The 18,437-nt window shown below is 39.6% G+C and overlaps 3 protein-coding genes across 3 annotated transcripts; all 3 read right to left on the bottom strand.

Annotated features, from left to right (window-relative positions):
- Positions 1–676: 676 nt before the first annotated feature.
- On the bottom strand, positions 677–981 carry LOC124174485 (dolichyl-diphosphooligosaccharide--protein glycosyltransferase subunit 4). The gene has a single exon (XM_046553693.1). It carries the CDS (start codon positions 979–981, stop codon positions 877–879), a length of 105 nt encoding a protein of 34 aa, XP_046409649.1. The 3' UTR covers positions 677–876.
- An 801-nt stretch (positions 982–1,782) lies between these two features.
- LOC124175248 (gustatory and odorant receptor 22-like) lies at positions 1,783–3,933 on the bottom strand. The gene is made up of 4 exons (XM_046555298.1): positions 3,866–3,933; positions 3,101–3,463; positions 2,930–3,019; positions 1,783–2,427 (listed from the first exon to the last, which is right to left on the bottom strand). The coding sequence occupies exons 1-4, from the start codon at positions 3,884–3,886 to the stop codon at positions 2,359–2,361; spliced, it is 543 nt and encodes a 180-aa protein (XP_046411254.1). The 5' UTR covers positions 3,887–3,933; the 3' UTR covers positions 1,783–2,358.
- Positions 3,892–5,755, bottom strand: LOC124187926. The gene is made up of 5 exons (XM_046580104.1): positions 5,738–5,755; positions 4,445–4,545; positions 4,223–4,378; positions 3,955–4,123; positions 3,892–3,911 (listed from the first exon to the last, which is right to left on the bottom strand). Exons 2-5 carry the CDS (start codon positions 4,514–4,516, stop codon positions 3,892–3,894), a joined length of 417 nt encoding a protein of 138 aa, XP_046436060.1. The 5' UTR covers positions 4,517–4,545; positions 5,738–5,755.
- Between the last annotated feature and the right edge of the window lie 12,682 nt (positions 5,756–18,437).

Genomic DNA, 18,437 nt, shown 5'->3' with positions numbered 1-18,437 from the left:
TAACGATCCCATTCATTTGCAGTTTTCTGTTTTCTTACCAGTGACGTTAAATTTTCGTTCAACTAATGCTTGTAGGTATAATAATAATAATCGTAATAATAATAATGTTAATAATAATAATAATAATAATGGATACAACCTGGGTTTTTATATACATCATTTTGACGTTGCTGCAGACGCATCTCATTGACTATGCGACTTTGTTGCTCGTCTGATGCTTGCATGATGGGACATTTGAAGGTGATTTTGCCAGTCAACTGGTATCTATATACTCGCAGAACTGCATTTTAATCAAAATTGAAAATCGCGGAATATGATACAAAGTTTCTTCGTATACTCGATATATTATACGTGTAATATAAACAGGATGCAACGTTTCACGTTTATTATGTTTTTGCGAAACGTGACATGGTGTGGTTTTTTTTTTTTTTGCTCTTCCGTTTCTGTTTGTTTTTTTTTTTTTTTTCATCATCGTTTATCCAGGTACGTTACGATTGTAAAAATGAGGACATAAAAGAAATTTTTTAAAAATGTTTAATCCATCTCACTGAGCTTTAAAATTCGTATTCCTATCTCTGCAGTAGGTTTCTCTATTTCTTACAATATGAAGATATTAAATTACAGAGATAGGAAACAAATTAATACATTGCACTGAAAATTATGAACGCACAATCAATGCGATACATGACATGAGTTTTCTTTATTCAGGAAACGTCACGACTTTCATCGCGTAAAAGAATGTTGTGTGTGTACAAAAGAAATTGATAATTTTACATTAATGATCTTGAATGGAGTGCTCATAGAGCTGTGAAACTTTTTCACGGCGAGCGTTTTCATGTTTGAGGTTATGGTAGCCTTCTCCATTTCGCCGACGGATCATTTCGAATAGTTAGCGTTTATATAGTGGAAGATAACCACCAAAAGGAAGAGCATCACCCCGAGGATGTTCGAGAAAACGGCCAACTGGACGTCGGTGATCATCTGAAAATCGTTAAACGGAAATCAGTGATCTGTCGGTCAAAAACTTGACAGCACTTGCCGCGACCGTCGTTCGATTGAATTTCTAGTAAGACACGCGGTTTATGTTTCAAGGAAAGTCTGAGTTAATAGAAGAAAGAAAAAAGAAAGAGATAACGCTGGTTAATCATCGATGGGGAAAAAATTATATACCTTTGATTCCTCCTAGTTTTATCTCTCTGTGAAGAATTTCTCTACCGCAAAGTTACTTGGACACGTCGTCTCTTCTATTTACGTGGCAACGGCACAGCAGCCAGCAGCACTCGTCGATTCGTCGCTTGGAAAGCAAACGCGATCACAGCGCGTATTGGAAGACGCTGGAAACACCTTGAGTCTCGGTCGGTAACGTAGGGATTGCAGCTGTTTACCGTCTTTAACGGTAAGCCAGGAGGTTGAATTTGTCGTCGGTAAGTCAGTTCGGAGCCGGTAGTTCGGTGAGAATTTGATAGATGCTACGTGAAGTATGAAAATCGTTCGAATCAAGACAAGTATTTGAAATTAATTTCGTCTATTCATTTTCACGTCAAATCGTCGCAGTCCTTTTTTTATCGCAGTGTTACAGTTGATTATTAATTTTAAATTCATCCCTTCTAGCTTTGAGAAAACTTGAACAAACCGCATTACACGTGAAACTCTTGATGTTCTATTCGCGTGATAAGCGCGATTGAATTAAGCTTCGTTAATTGTTATAAATTATGTTTTATTGCCTTGAAAATTGTATACACGGCCATACTGCACGAAGAAACTTTACGGTATAATAGGTATACGATATATAAACGTACGTATAAGCGAAAAAGTTTCAATTAATCTGGATTATATATAAATTGAAACTAGCATGCAACGTTTCAATAGCCTTAATAATTTTTACTCTTTCAACGGTCTGCAATCATAAGAAACTAAAATTACTTTCCAAAAATTTCAAGACGCCATCATTCGCGAATCCATTTTACTTATTTTATTTCGCCGACTCCAAACGTTGATAATAAATAATTCAATACCGAACATAACTGAGTAATTTTTGTAAGGTCGAGTAAAGTCGTCGTCCTGAATCGATTGAGTCTAATTCGGAACTCGAATCAACATCACAGCTCGTAACTTCCTTCGATCGGTCGACACGAAAAGCCATTTTTCGCGGTAGAGATCGGTCAGTTTCGATAACGCGACAGGGGCCATAAATTACTTTTCATAATGCGAATCTAATGGCTGAAGAATATCAAAATTTCTTCACAATCCACGGCTAAGTTTATCGATACATGCCAAACGATACTACTTGCAAGGTCATTGCTCCCAAATGATCGTGTCAATCCATTCTTCTTCAATTCTTCACCTTGGATTAGGTACCTACGTCCTTGGTAAAGCGATCTTGAATTGAAGCAGAACGAGACAATACATCGCCACCGAAGAGGCGTACTGGAAAGAAAAAGGCATCGGATCTGGGTTTTCGAAATTGATAAGAAAAAGAAGAAGAAAAAGAAATCGTTCAGGTGTATAATTGATTATGCAAGAATTAAAGAACAAGGGAAAACGCAAAGGAATAAACGAACTGTAGAAAGATTTGACGCGATGTGTGTAATTAATTATTCAAATCGACGCTATCGCTGTCGCGACATTAATTTATTCCACCGTAATATATGAAATTTCCCGGAATTGTTGCGGCCGATTTTCACCGCAGCGTTGATCAAGATAAAAATTTCTGTATATATTTGTTTGACGGTATTAAACTCGTTTTTATTTTTTATTTATTTTCTTGCTGAACCTTCTGTACTGAAAAACTAATCAGAAATCATATCACACCGTTTCTACAGACTCGATTGTTCGTTTCCAGTTTGTTGTTCTTTTTTCGTCCGAGTTTATCGAGTTTGATAAATTATTGTCAACCATTTTATAGGAAAATCGACTTCACACTTCTCACCTCGATGACGGTTTTCCTTCTGATCGTGAGATTTCCGGTCACTACAAGTCCAACTTTCCTGGCGTTGACCGTATCGAGGAAAAACTCGACCTATATTTAATGGAATAAAATCGTTTGAAGAGTAGCGTGTATATTCAATTAGACGGCTGGCTAATTTGTACCGCACGTTACCTCTTTGGCGTTAAATTTTGACAGTCTGTGAAGACGGATGTCGAGGAGGTCGTTTCTGACGGCGTTTGTCATTTCCTCGTGCATATTGTAAGCGGAATTGGAAAAACCGTAGAGATGAATGCCGAAGTAAAATATGCAGACAATAAACCCGACGAATCTTGCTGTGAAGACGATTTCCTGGGGGCTCAAGATTTTCGAAACCGTGCAGTAAACCGAGACGAAAAGATTCATGTAAAGGGCGAGAGAGTACAGTCCGTAAATGTGGCTGACCGACGATGACATCTTTTCGATAAGCATGTAAATGTGCATCCATAACATTCGGTACTGCCTTATGTCAACGTAAAACGAGCCCTCCGTCAATTCCTGAACGCATAAGAAAAAGGATTGAGAAAAGGCAACATGTTACACTTTCTGTAGATACTTTCGTAATTCGGTGACGTATTTTTTTTCTTTTTCTGAAACAAGGTCTAGACATTGGTACATTTACGGTACCGTTAGAAATCGTCACGAAGTACAACATTTTCATTGGGAGCCTATTGCTCGAGGAAAAAGGGCGGGGTTGAAGTTTCGAATTTAAAAAGTTCCGAAAGCGCCGGCTTCCGAAATATTTGGTGGCGAAACTTTGAGCTTTCGTCAAAGTTTGATTTCTTTACTTAAAATTTCGCCGTCAGAAAATTTAGGATTCGACGCTTCGGGAATATTTCGAATTTGCAATGTCAAACCCGCCCCAAGGAAAAAAGCAAACATCCATAGATTAATACCCACCTTTTTCATGGTCTTCCGCATGGTTCTTACCGAGCAAACGAAGGCGCTGCACTGCAACGACCACCAGACGCAGAAGAAGGTATGGAGGCTGAGGACGTGGTAGAATCCGACGGATTCGAGGAGGGTAAAACTTCCCAGCAAGACGGTCTGCGATATCGGTATGCCTACGGCCATTGCGGTGCCAACCGACTGAGCCGCAATGAATTTCGCCCCGTAGTCGAGCTCTATCAGGCTTCCGGTCACCGTTAGGAAGTGCTTCTGGAAATATGCGCCGAGGATGAAAGTGCGCCTGGAGGATCAGAGACGTCGGGGGTGAAGAAATTCTCGGTGAGGGGGATTGTTGTCTTTATTAGGTACCTGAAAGCGAGTCCACATCGTGAGGTATTCAGCGACTCCTTTGCTCGAGGGCAGGCTGACGAGTTGAAAGAACCAGTGAGGGAAAAGAGCGAATATGAATATCAGAGTGATGAGGTACTCGTCGAAGGGGAGCTCGGGCTTCTCGAAGTTGAGGAACTGTAAAACGTTTGTGAAAAAGTAACCCGGAATCAGAAGCGAAGATGTGAACCGATTCGTACGCACCTTTACGTAAGTCGAGTACCCGACCATGCAGGAGGTCAGAAGGTAGACTAGGACCGAGTAGAGGGTCCTCATCGAAGTCCATTGGAAGTGGAAAGTTCCTGCTGGAAAATTTATACGTTGTAAAAACTTTATCGTAGTCTGATTATCTGGTACTTCCCTCGCTGCATGATTCAACGCGTTATATCATATAAAATTAACCACGCATGCGCGAGTTTTATCGGCTGTTCGCGCAGGCTGGCCATCCCGAGTTCTCAGCTGTCAAACTGTTTCTGCCGGCGATGTGGTTGATACGAATTTTCGAGGTTAGAATCTCAAATAACCGAGGCAGCGACTCGGAAAGGTTTTGGAAGCATTTGTTATCGGTTCGGAAAGTTGACTCTTCAAAGAACGGTCGGAATTTAATGCTTACGCTCTTTGAAAATTAAAACCTACACATTTTGCGTACGTTGGCACGCCTGCATCGCGGACAAGAATATTGATGCGGAAATATTTCGCCGACCAATGAGATTGAATTATTCGGCGCCTGCGCGGTTGATTTTCAAGTTTCAAAAGATTGTCCCTGTATACTGTGTGACGCTTATCGTGCACGAAAAGATATGTAATGTAGATTTTAATGAACAGCACTTTCTTGGAGTCAAATATACATTAATCCCGATAGATGTGCCTAAGCACATATATATTGTAAATTTTACTATCGGTTTTGTGACTCTGATTATCGGGTTTGTAAATATTGCCACAATTACTGTACAGATTTAACTCCAAGAAAGATGCCGTGCTCACATATTCACTACGAGAGATGTAAAATCGACAATATTTCTCTTTCGGCGTGTACACGGTTCGAAATGCAGTATAACTAAGGTAGGCCTGGGAGGGAAAATTTTTATGACAGGCCATGCGGAGCGACGAAAAAATAGCTTCATATGCGCAGTTGATATCGTAGCAACCATATATATATGTATACGTGGCGATTCGTGATTTTTAACGAAAACAAAACGCACCTCGCGGTGCTACTTCCGTTGCTTTTGTACTGCAGCGATTATGCGTACATGCACACACACAGCCACAGACACAAAGTGCAGAGTTATTGCGCCGCAAAAACACATCGAACTTTGAGATTAATAAAACAGTCGAGTCGGCAGTTTTTATTATCAACTTATTACGGTGTACTCGGAAAAGTGTTTTATACCGGTCACGTTGCGAAATAAATATGAAAAGTGTAAAAAATAAGCAGAGCATAAAGGTGATAAAGAAAAAATTAAACAATTAACTGCACACTTTAGACCGAGAATAGACCTTCGGGGTTTCGGGAGAGCGGAAATACGCCGGATAATAATCCGATCCCAAGCAAAATACGGGTGGATTTGAAGTACTCGTCTCGATACTTCCGAAGCTGAAATCGAACTTCTCGCCGCTGACGCATCACGGCTCGTCGCCTCCTCGTCTTCGAGTCACTGGGACACAATTTGTGTCCGGCTCGATTCTACTCGCTGTAATTGTGGGTACATCGTAGATATTCGGCGGAACCGATCCGCGGCGGCGCGACGTTTCCTGTAATGATTACAGCTTGTAAGTTTGTGATTAAAAGCTCGTTAGTAGCCTGCACTGTCAAAATGTCTCAATCGTTTGATACGTGCCTCGGCGGTTTGCGTCGCGCCGACTGTTGAAGACCGCTTATATTACAGAAATTTCACCCAAGCCCCTCGTCTGCTCGAAACGTGTAATTGTATATTCATGGACACTCAACTTCCGTAACTTAATCCGCGGTCGTGTCGAACGAATGTTTAAAATTTGCATTCGTCTATAACCTGATTTTCTATGTTGAAAATAATACAGATGTGTATATTTTATACGTATCGTGAGGAAATTTTGATAGAATTTTATATAAATTTTATATAGTCCTGCCGACTGGCAAGCTGTTATACAGTAAAACGTGTATCGGAAGATTAAAAATTGTTTTACCCGATTGTTATTTACGAAGAATCTCAGAAGGATTTTTGAAATTTTATCAACCAGCGGCAAAATATTTAAAAAAATAATAAATAAAACCTGTATGTATATTGAGCTGTACAGAGCTAATTGATATTATAATTATCAAATTTCATATCTGGAATCCTTATTCTTTTGTCTGCAACAATTGTTATTCGAAGATACAAAATCTTCACGGGTATAGTAAAATCTGTTTGCAATTAAACATTGATTCTTACGATAATAGTAAATTCTGTTATTATCTAGGCAGAGACCTTTTTTCTTCTTCTTCTTTTTTTTTACTGTTAGGTTTTCTTACGGTGCATAATTTTTATAGGTCACGACGCGGTTCGTTGAGTAGGAAGCGGAAGGTGAAACCAAATCCCCTCCGCCAACCCCACGAAAAAAAGACAGACGTGCAAAGGATAAAGATTGAAAAACTGAACACAGGCAACAAAAAAGGGTTCGAAAGTCGTATGTTTTCTGGATACTTCTGTGCCTGTTTCTCATGATATTGCGGTTCGCATTGACGGTCTGCAGACGAAAGCTCCGCCCATTACCTGAAGCGAGAATTAAACCTGTAGAACATTAAACGATTTCTTTGAATTTTATTTTGTTTATCTCATTTCCTATTAGACCTAAGATATTGTGATTCCCTCTCTCTCTCTCCCTCTCTCTCTCCCTCTTTCGGCTGCGTAGAAGGGCACACCACAAGTTTTGGTAACGCAATCCCTCCGACGCGGCTTTTCGTCATTCCGTCGGTTGTAGCAACAATGCGAATGCGGTGAAAGGGCGTCACGGTGGGTGACGACGAGCATTTTACATTTGCAAATTTTTACCTTTTTTCTCCTCCCTTTTCCTTTTTCTCCTTTCAAGTCCTTTATTTTATATTACGTTCATGCATAGGTGTACACTCCGACTCTTGTTTCACCGCCCTGCGTCTATCAAGTTGCCCTCGGTACCGACAACTTCCGTCCTTTTCTGCATCCTGCATCCTTCCACTTTTCGATATTCTCGTATTTCTATTTTTAGTCTTTTTTAGATACTTTATTCACGGTGCATTCCGTGAGATAGGTATCGATCCAGACCGGATGTTGAGGTTTTATATTTGCCCTGGAATTTTTCACGTCAAAGTTATAGCAGGAAAGTGCGATACTATTTATTGATAAGATTATTCAACAGCATCTGTCTGTGTTATGATTAAATTTTTTTTTTTTCTTTGTTGGAATCAGAAATAATTCTGGAAAATGTAGTAAAATATAACAACGAAGGATTGAAAACTTGTCGAAATTCGAGGTTTCGTTGCAGCAAAGGATACGTGCTTTTAATTGATTATTACAAATATGTATGAGTGATAAATATTTAATATCGTAACACGTTCGTTACATTTTGATTTCCAAAATGTGCGTTTTTTTTTCTCATGTCATTGTTTGTTCTTTTTTTTCCGTTTTATTTTCATATCAAAAATTTATTTGAATTATTATTATTTTTTAATTTCATCACATTCTAAAATAGAGTATCTTTGGGTGTTTTCGAAAACACCATTTTCGACAAGAGCAGAAAAATATTGTTATATTTCACTAAATGTTTGTAAATTTTTTCACATTTTAAAAAATGAGTAATTCGAAAATAGTAAATTTAATCATATCTTAGACAGAGATAGTTAAAATAAATCAAAAAAAAAAAAAAAACTTGCGCTTTTTATTTCGAACAGTGTTTTGACGTAAAAAATTGTGGAGAAAATCGTGAAATCTCTCCATAAGCTCTCTTAAATTATGTATCGAGCTGTGTTCTAGAGATCTATTCCGTATATAATTTCGATTTTCATTCTTCTTCGATCCGCGGTTAAATTCCCTGGTTCTAAATATTGCGGACATTGCGATTTTATACACGCTCACAAGACAAAAATTATTACCAAGTATTACATGATATCGACCATTTTTAATGCGAAAAATATAAAATTAACATATTTCTCGTTGAATACCTGCTTCATACGAACTTCATCGTTAACATTTTTCGTGTTTTTAATTTTTCAATCCTCTTCGTAGAGAAATTTTATGCATAGAAACACTCCGTGTATCTTTCGATAATTTTATAACAAAAACGTCTACATATACTATCTATAAATTCTAGAAAAAAAAACAAAAATAATACAAGAATATGTTATGCGTAAGAAGAAATTATTAACATCTGAAAAATTCGCTCATACGATTTATTCACCCTTCGTTCAATAAATTATATTACATCTATCAATTATTCGCGGTAAATAATAAAAGTCAGTTAAAAGGTACTGCCTTCGCTTCTCGGGCGGTAAAAGGTTCAATGCCCTGTTGCTGGATCCCTGGACTGATTTCGCGCCGACACACCGCAACATACACTGATATAAATATACGTATACACACATATATGTGTATATAAAATCTGAAACGAACACAATTATATGTACGTACAGCGATAAACGACAATGGTCGATTTTGATGCACACACGGAGAGCAGTTGCGTGTAAATCTGTGCATACGAGGCGCAGCTGAGCCTGCAGACCGCCTATCTGAACCGTGAAGAGAGAAGAGAAGAAGGGAAAGGAAGGAGCGGGTGGGGGAGGGCTGAATAAAAAGCACGAGTCATAAACTGGTAAATAGGTTGACCCATTTACCTTCGCTTATCGCTTGGCGCAAGCGTCTGGTGATTCACCGGGCAGTGGACGAGCCGTTCCGTTCCGTTCCGTTCGGTTCGGTTCCGTTCCGTTCCGTTCCATTCCTGCTGACTAGTGTGAAAAAGCCATCAAATCGCGGGAACCTGACTCAACTGAACGCTGCCGGACGCCTCGGCATCGCATCGCCTGACTTTATACCTGTCGACGAACGCTGCTCGAAAAGACTGCGCCAGCTGGCCAATTCTCTTACAGAAATATGCGTTGTGCTGGTTGGAAAGTTTTTCGTGAAATTATACAGACGCAGAACACCGGCCGATGTATGCATTGATCGTGAAAAAGATGGAAAATTTATTCGGATATTTTTATAATGTTCGTCGATTTTTTAACGATTTTATAGAAAAATTTTAATCTGTGAAAAGATGATCGTAAACTTTTGATCGAACGGATATTCTTCAGCTGTGTAAATCAAAGGATTTAATCGGCAGATATAAACCGCTCTCTTATCGTGTTCAGAAAATATTTCTTATACAATGAATGAATTTTTTATTCGATTGACCCACTTTTGTTAATTAGAATCATTCAACCCAGAACAAATTTTAATTTGCATGATTAATTGTTGTTTTTATTTATTTATCTTTTGAGAGAGAGAGAGAGAGGGAGAAAGATTGAATAGGTACAGCGTTAAAGCATTTTACCCGGTGAATTCTTCTTGCAGCATATTTTTCGTTCCTTTTCGGATGCCTTTGAGTATACAAATATATTTCCTCCTCACCCGCCTTTCGGTCCCGCTCCTCTTTCTATGAGGTTCGTAAAGACGAGAGTGGCGTGAGACGGGCAATATCTTCACGGACTGGACTCTTACTCATCCCTTAGGAATTCATAATAGAATGCCCTCGACAAATTTGTACATCGCATTCTTGACGTCCAACTGCTGTGGCTTGATCGATCTATAACCCAAGCGCCCTGATCCCTCGTCTCTCTTTCGTCTATCCTCGCATCATCGAGAAATCTCTCAGAGGCGACAGACGTTTTCCCAAACCTCAGATCGGAGGTAATAAATATCGTTGTACTTTACTTTTCCCGAAAATCATCGTTTCGTTACCTCGCGACGGCTGTGAATCGACCATTGCTGATAATTAATCGATCTCTCGAAAAATCTCCTAGCCTCGTCGTTTATTCAAAATTTTTCACGAAACGTTTGACAATCTGTCGGGAAACAATTACGATCAATCCGTGCATTCTTCTCGTCTGTCAAGAGCAATGGCTCCCCCAACTCCCAGAAAAAGAAGGAAAAATTTAATGCTCACTCGTGCGTGAATGAGAGGAAGAGAGAGAGAGAGAGGGAGAGCGGGAGGAAACGAAAAAAAGGTTACCCGCCATTGTACACACGGTATATAATATTATAGAGGGAATCCTCCTGCGGTGCAGTTTTTCACTTTCACAATATACCGCCGGATCGTTACAGTCACGCCCATCGGGGAATTTGCCAATATGTATTTGGATGGATTGAAGTAGGTATGCGGTGTAACGTCCTGTGCAAAATAAACGCGCGTCACTCTGCTGTAGAATTTGAGTTGAACGGAGATTTGTCGGTTCAGCTGCAGCAGGCAAATGCTGTGCACGGCATTATGTTGTATACAGTAGAAGCTTAAAGTTCTGGCTCAACTCTCCACAGAATTTGCTGGAACTTCTAGGAATCTTTCTTTGGGTGATAATGTGAAACTTCCGGCGTATAGTTCCTACCGTTAGGTTTTCGGAAATTCGTATTTCACACTTTTATACGATGGATTTAAAGTAATAAAACGTCCGTTTACTCGCGAATGGATGAAAAGTTGTCGTCGTAACTTTGGAAAAGGACTGTGAAGATCAATATTTGAGGCAAAAATACACAACGGGTTTCGTTTATTAGATCATTCGTTAAACTGTTAATATAGAAGTCAAAAACTGCTCATCGGATGAAAGTACTCGACAGAATCCAGCTTCATCTTTTGGGACAAAGAAACACTTTTGAAAGTTTCAGGAATATCCGTGATCCGTAGGTTCGACACTCTCCTTGTTTAATGGCGGACACTGTGGGTACACTTGGGGACAATGAATCTGAGACGGGTAATTTTTTACACTAGACAGTTACGTTGGCAACACAAAGAAGCATACAGCGCCACAGTCGGCCGAGCGCGAAACAAACTCAATCTCAATAAACATAACGTAACCCGTGACCGTCGAATCTAACCTAAGAATTGACGTATCAATCCAACAAGTCATTATCCCTGCGGTATTCTAAGGTTAGATTCGACGGTCATGGGTTACGTTATATTTATTGAGATTGAGTTTGTTTCGCGCTCGGCCGACGGTGGCGCTGTAGTTGTGTTGCTAACATAACTGTCTAGTATAAAAAATGAGCAGTCTTAGATTCATTTTCCCCAAGTGTACAGTGTGCATATCACGAGTCCGGGACGTTCGCGGGGCTCTACTGTATGATTTGGGGTAGTGAACGGTGAGTTGGCGGACATTGGTGAAAAATGAAGCGGCGAATCGTTGTTAGAAGGGTGAAAAATGGTGGCCCCGATATGTAATTCCGCGCCTGCGGGGTGCAGTCGGAGAGGGATTATAGAACAACAGGGACCTGCAAGTATAGGTATATTTTCCCGCCTAATGATTAGCCATGAATAATATATCCTAATGGAGAAAGTTGACTCTGCTATCAAACGAGCAAAGTTGATGTGAGCAGGGGCCGCGAGACGCGAGGCTTCCTCCGTATACGCAGTCTTGAATACTGGATGCATCAACTTTTCATTGATCATGCATTTTTCACTAGAAATATACCATCCGGTTCCCGCTTACACACACGATGATGGCTGGAACGGGAACCGATGTCGCACACACGCAGCCCATTCCCGGATGATAAACAGCTATTATCATTCTCTTTCAGACTCGATCATCATTCCGTAATTGGTATATAGCTACGTACGTGCATGAGGTCTCGTACCGCATGTGAGTTGAGGATGAATTCGCCGCACTATCTGAATAAATCAGAGGTTAGGAAATGAAAAGAAATGGTCGAAAATTCCCCGGCATTGCTGTATGCGTTAGGGATGGTGAACACGAGTTAAACAATATCCTTACCACGTAATAAATATCGTTCGAAGCAAATTCGGACCATACGAGTTAAGATATCAGCGATTTGAGTCGAGGTTCTAGGTTAGGAATGTTCAAAAACCTTGAACTCCGGTGCTTTTGATCCAATTTTAAAGGTTTTGAGGTTATGTTGTTTGCCGTAAAGACGTTCGCGAATCGTCTTACAAAATTTTAAAAAACATTCGTTGTTATTACGATACCACAGACGTTCGCGTCGTAGCTACACCATTGTTTAAAAATTATCAAATATTTTTGCGAAATTTCGGAGGATCTGGTCGGTGAGCTAAATGAGCGGAAAAACATTGAAATCGTGTCAAAGGCCCGAGAGCTTGTGCGTTTTGAACGTTTTGATTATAAAACCATTCCGAATCGGGCTAATTGTAAAAGCTGTGCTCATTACACCTACTACCACATATGCGATTAGCACAGTACCTCTAATGTTACGCCTTCTTATTCCAACACGGCATTCAAACCGTTATCAGGATAAGTTGTTGAGTCTCTAAACGAGCCTAGCTGCTTTATGACCACCTTTTGTAACGTACACATCGCCCGTTGTGTACGGTCAATTGTTCATATTACTTGGACGGTGCAGTGTGTGCAAACGATAAATACTGCAGAGTCAGGTACACGAAGCGGGCTTACATTATAGCTAAACTGGAAGATTATGCAAAGTTGACAGTTGCTATGTAATGCATCATGCAGGCTACGAGTGTGGATATTAATGTGCCCATTGCTGGCAGTGCACTGAGTGTGGGTGCCTATTGTCCAAGCTTGTCAGGCGATACTGCGGCAGGATAGATGAAGCTGAATTACCCCGCTTGGGTATAGTCAAAATCCGGCAAAGAACTGGAAACTTAGTTTCCAGTCCCTCGATGCACACAACCGGTAGCTGATTATATTATGCGGCCTAAGAATGACCAAGAAGAATCGATTATTTTTTCCCGATTAATCGACTATAATCGATTATTTTCCCTGACAGTCGATTGTTTTTTTTTTATCCCATGAACGATGCAATACAATATCAATTTATGTGATTAGAGTAGTATCAATTATTATTATTGTCTTACTCACTAAGTGTATACCTATTTCGTATGATAAGCGAAAAATGAATGAATATTTTCACCTGAAACTGACAAATATTTTGAATGAAACTATAAAATATCAAAAAAAACTTTTCCGTCATTGAGACCACATACTGAAATTTGGAAAATTTTAGTTTCGAATGCACCGTTTCAAAAAAAAAAAAAAAAAAAAAACAGGTGGTTCATCGATTAATTTTTAGATTATTTTTCTGGACCCGATAATTCGATGCGTCGATTATTCTTAGCTTAGTGGCCATCGTACGTAATATGTGCGTAGATATTGCGACGTTGTTGAAAGTTGAATCGCCGCACGGTTTTCCCTCGATATAGGACAAAGTACGATACGAACTAAGACGCCAGTTTCTACAACGACGATCGATGCACGGTATTGATTGTCTTTAATCGATAAACATGTTGTCCGTCTGTCAGAGACAAACTTCGTTAATGATCCTCATCGTCGTACCGCCAAACGAATGCCAAAATATAAGTTAAAAGTCAGCGGCAAATCAACGATGTTACAAGAGCTCTTTGGCTCCGAGAAGGCAGGCAGGTGTGGCTTAATAAGGAGAGCTCGAAGGAGAGGCTCCAGTCACTCTATAATTATCACTGTGTAATCAAGCCAGGCCGATAATTATACCTCATGATGTTGTTGCGAACAAATCAACGATCGTTACAAACGTTCGGTCTTAAACGTTTTATGCAAAAATTCAATATCTCTTCCTTCGCGATGAATATCTTATATTCTCTCAAAAAACAAGTTGTTTCTTTTTTTTTTCTTTTTATCCAAACTGCCGGTCTGTCAACATCGAATATCATTTGTACAATCGGTTTCATCACCGTAGTTTAAAGTTTAAAGTTAAAAAAAAAAAAAAATGGGTGGAATTTGAAACACCTGATTTTCTAGTGTTTTGCGAATCGAAAAATTATTACAATATATAATATGTGTTGCACTTTGCATCGTAGAAGACGGATCGCGTGTTTATATCGTGATTATTAGCGATGCTTCAACGATTATGGCGACAAAAATAGTCAGATTTTGGATCTACGTAACGAATCAAACAAGTAGGTATTTTTAAGAAGAGCGTTTCTCTTACAATTACTTCTATACCGCGATTAATTACGACTTTATACCAGCCTTGCGAAAAACTATTTCGAAACAATCTCTCGTGGGCGATTTATGATGGCTGATGAGTTTTTTTTACAATTAAAACAAACAAATTAACATAGATTATATCTTTCTCGTGACTTTTAAGCCCGTAACTTCTCCGTTAAGTAGTTTCGTAAATTTTAACCGATTCACACCAAGTCGTTACCCAAAAGTCAAAATAAAGCTTAATTATCCTGAATATTTATATTACTAGGAAAATTCTGGGCAAAGCGGCCACTTGACAAAAGACCATAATTAATTATTATCATTCACCCGACACTTGCCCATTCCATTCCACTTGGGTATTACACGATGCATTACATAATCATGGTTGGGAACGAAAAAAGAAACCAAATGAGAAAATTTTCCATCTTCAATTCCCACGTGATCGGCAGTTTCCTAAAATTGTGAGTAAAAGAGTAAGAAATAAACAAATAATCGTCGATTTATAAATACAGACAACAACGAAGTTGTATCTTTTTTTTTTGTCACGGAGGAGTACGGGACTCGGATTACAGGCGTTCGTAATAAACGTCGATATCTCGGCGTCGTCATTAGAATTCTCATGGGCACGTGTTTGAGTGTGGGCTTCGAGGGGCGAAGAAGGGGGAGGAGGCCGGTGTCCGGTGACCCACGCGTGAGGTACACACGGTGAATGCGAGATCGGCCGAGGGGCCCGAGACCCAGGGGCCCAGAGGCCCATGGGGCGATTAAAATGCAGGGTAGAGTGCGGCGTCTGGTGGATACACAGACGCCGGGGAGTCGGTGCAGAACTGTCTTACCACTCGCGGCAGCAGCGCCGCCTCGCGACGTGCGCGTCGCCGCGGGGCCCGTAAGGCCCACGCGACCCAAACGACGTCCAATAAAAATTCACCAGACGGGATCTCTCCTCCTGTTTGTTCTCGCTCTCGTCGCCCGTATCGCTCGCCGCACCTCGTACACTTGGATTCAAACCTCGAACCTTTTTCTTACACGATCCTTCGGTCCTACCGTCTACCGTGACGGATTTGACGATCGAGGTAATTGCCCGTTTCATACGCGGTCTAGGTGCCTGCTTCACTTCTGAGGAGTCTGGATCACTCATCTCGCTCATACTTATTCTCGTTCTTATTCTTATTCTTCTTGTTCTTCTTTTTCGATCGACTCTTCGACATCAGCTCGCGTTTACCGCTTCGTTCATTCTAAAACACGATCAATTTGTTTTGAGATTTAATCAGACTTGTAGATTTTAACTTACGGATCCCCTGTCTCGTCGGCATTCTCATCGGTCGGAAGATAAGCTCCGTAAAATATTTTCAAAGCTTCGAGTGATTCTTCAATTTTTAGCCGCGATTTTCAATTCAAACTCGTGCTGTACGGTCAATAGACGGCGGTTTTCATTTTTGAAACACAGTTATCGTATAAAACCAAAGCAACGATTGGTACACATCAACATTCGATTAAATTTAATCATTAAACACGTCACAAACGCAATCCTAACGCAGTTACAAAACAAGTTTGTAACTATAACGAAATGAAAACAAAATCAATTGGCAAAAGATTTTATTTTCAATGATGAATAAAAAATCTTCACTTCGTTTCAATTTGATCTGGTTCCGACGAAATATTACAAAATTAAATGCAAATTCGATTTTAATCGTATTTCGTTTTAACAAGGAACAAAGATTTTCATTAATTTTGTTTTCAATTAAAAATTCATTCAAGAATTACCGTGACGATCAAAAGCCCAATTTTCGGACGAGGCACTCGAACCGATTGTACACAAGTTACGAACTTATTCGTAGAGGCTGTAAAACTAGGATGACGACACTGAAATGACGGAAAACGGATTAAACGGAGGTGCAGGTGCGGACGGTATCTATAAAAACACGATTTCCATCACCGTCATGGTCTGTCGGCCCCTTACGCTTTACGTCCCGTAAAAGTTACAGGATTACAGATACAGCGCAACGTGAAGCAGCTACTGCGCGTAACGCGGCGTTGATGTCTTTGGATTTTTATTATTATAATATTGTATTTAAAGAAAGCGAGCTTGCGCGACCTTCCGTCGACTACAATAGCATAGATTATTCGGAATTTATATCGACGACAATCATCCGTACGGTAGATGGAATTTTTCTTCTCTAGCTCCGCGCGCAGATCTGTATATGTATGTATATGGGGCATTCCGCGCCAACTCAGCAAACGGTTGACCGTAACATTTTTCAAATTTCGTCAAAGATATTTCCTACGTTGGTACGACTCCCGAACAGCTCCTAAAAATATTTCCAATTTTTTTTAACAGCACGTCTTTACCCTGTGATTTTTTTAAACCCTTCTCGAAAACGTCCAAATTGATTTTTAATGAAAGGAGGAAAAAAAAACAAACATTTGTTTTTCGACGTGAAATTTTTTTCACGTAAGTTTCAGAGTGGGAACTAATTTTCTTGCGTGTTATAATAGAATTTTAACGGGTACGAAAATAGAAAAGACGATTTTAAAAATTTGAAAAATTGATATAATAAAAGAAAGAGCGAATATTTGAAAAAAGCAATTGAAATTTTTTCGGATGCCTTTCAAGGGTTGTACTAACGTAGGAAAAATCGTTGGTGAAATAAAAAAATTTCACGGTCAACCGTTCAACGATTTGGCGCGGAATGCCCCGTATACGTATATAATATATCTTTGCAGCCGGCGAATGAAGGCCGCGAGATTTTTCCCCATTGCACATCTATAACTATGACTTATATTATTATTATATACGCGCATATGCGATGTAACGAAACGTCCTCGCTCGTCGCCTCTTATCTCGCTTGATTATAATTCGCAATCTGGGTCTTTTGTCCGTTCGCGCAAGGCGCTCGTCTTCGGTCTCTCTGATCATTCTCTCCCTCTTCTCTCCCGCCTTGTCTCATCCTTCGTTACCTTATACAGGCTTTTTACGTACGACGATAAGAAGACGCGGTTTATCTTCGCTGTTGCAGGTGAATTTGTCACGGCGAAAAAAATCTCGCTTCAAAGTAAGTAATCGGTATCGTGTGCTTTGTTGCTCGGGGTTTTTATTAACTTCCCGCTCCCTTTTTTTTTTTTTTTTTTTCATTTTCCTTCTTTTCTCAAAGAAAGAACAGAATAAGGGAAGTTATTATAATCACCGCGAAAATGAAAAGTTCAGCTTTCACTAAATCTCGACGTTTCAAGGCCTAGAGAATAACCTACGGCTATTTTTGGATTGTTTTCCGGGTTTTGGAATCGATTTTTTGTCCGACGATATAGTCGAGAAAATATAGCCCGAATATCAGTATTTCGCGTTATTTTCTTGGAGCAAGTTGATTATTTTGTTGCAAGTGATAAAAATGGTGTAAGCCAATACACATCATCCCGGTTTCTGAAGTCGCGTGGGAACGTTATTTAAAAACCGATAAAACTATGATCTTAACGTTTTTCGCGTATATCTTCCATTCGATTCTAGAGCAGAAACGTTGAATACTTTTTTTTGTCGTTTTTGAAAGGTTTACAAAAGTAGACGTCGTGAGTTGAAAAATATCGATTAGATCAAAAGTTAGTGGCAAAAAACCACTAATTACGTTATTTTAAATACATAATAAAAAAAGTCAGTGTTTATTACAATAACGTCTTCTCGTCACATTTAACCATTCTTCACCACTGACAAATAACTCGTGCGGAAGTTAGAATCTGTAAGTTGAATAGCTCACGACTTATGGCCTTATAAAAAAATCAGCTAAACATCGGCCTGTACAATTCTGATGTTTATCCGACGTGACTCTGATTTTTTAATGGTAGATTTCGCAATAACATATCGGAATCCGTAATCATTTAAAAAAAGAAATCCAATTTTGCAACGAAGGGAGTTTTTTATTATACCCCCTTAGCTGCAAAATTAAACCGACCTTTTCGGTTCGAATGTTTTTGTAACATTTAATTACGGATAAGAAAAGATGACGAAGAAAGCTTTAATTTGAAAAAAAGTTTGTCGAGATTCGTTGGAAAACAACGGAGTTACAGGCCGTCAAC

The sequence above is a fragment of the Neodiprion fabricii genome, chromosome 1 (assembly GCF_021155785.1).
Source record: "Neodiprion fabricii isolate iyNeoFabr1 chromosome 1, iyNeoFabr1.1, whole genome shotgun sequence".
Lineage (NCBI taxonomy): Eukaryota > Metazoa > Arthropoda > Insecta > Hymenoptera > Diprionidae > Neodiprion > Neodiprion fabricii.
This window is presented reverse-complemented; position numbering and strand designations above follow the sequence as displayed.

Bases quoted from the DNA above. Each gene is read 5' to 3' on its own strand.
- LOC124174485 (XM_046553693.1), bottom strand. From the start codon at position 981: ATGATCACCGACGTCCAGTTGGCCGTTTTCTCGAACATCCTCGGGGTG.
- LOC124175248 (XM_046555298.1), bottom strand. From the start codon at position 3,886: ATGCGGAAGACCATGAAAAAG. The intron at 3,464-3,865 runs GTGGGTATTAAT...TTATGCGTTCAG, and splicing joins TGCGGAAGACCATGAAAAAG to GAATTGACGGAGGGCTCGTT. The intron at 2,428-2,929 runs GTGAGAAGTGTG...TTTTCTTTCCAG, and splicing joins GAAGGAAAACCGTCATCGAG to TACGCCTCTTCGGTGGCGAT.
- LOC124187926 (XM_046580104.1), bottom strand. From the start codon at position 4,516: ATGAGGACCCTCTACTCGGTCCTAGTCTACCTTCTGACCTCCTGCATG. The intron at 4,379-4,444 runs GTGCGTACGAAT...AACGTTTTACAG, and splicing joins GGTACTCGACTTACGTAAAG to TTCCTCAACTTCGAGAAGCC. The intron at 3,912-3,954 runs GCCTCCATACCT...GTTGCAGTGCAG, and splicing joins CGGATTCTACCACGTCCTCA to CGCCTTCGTTTGCTCGGTAA.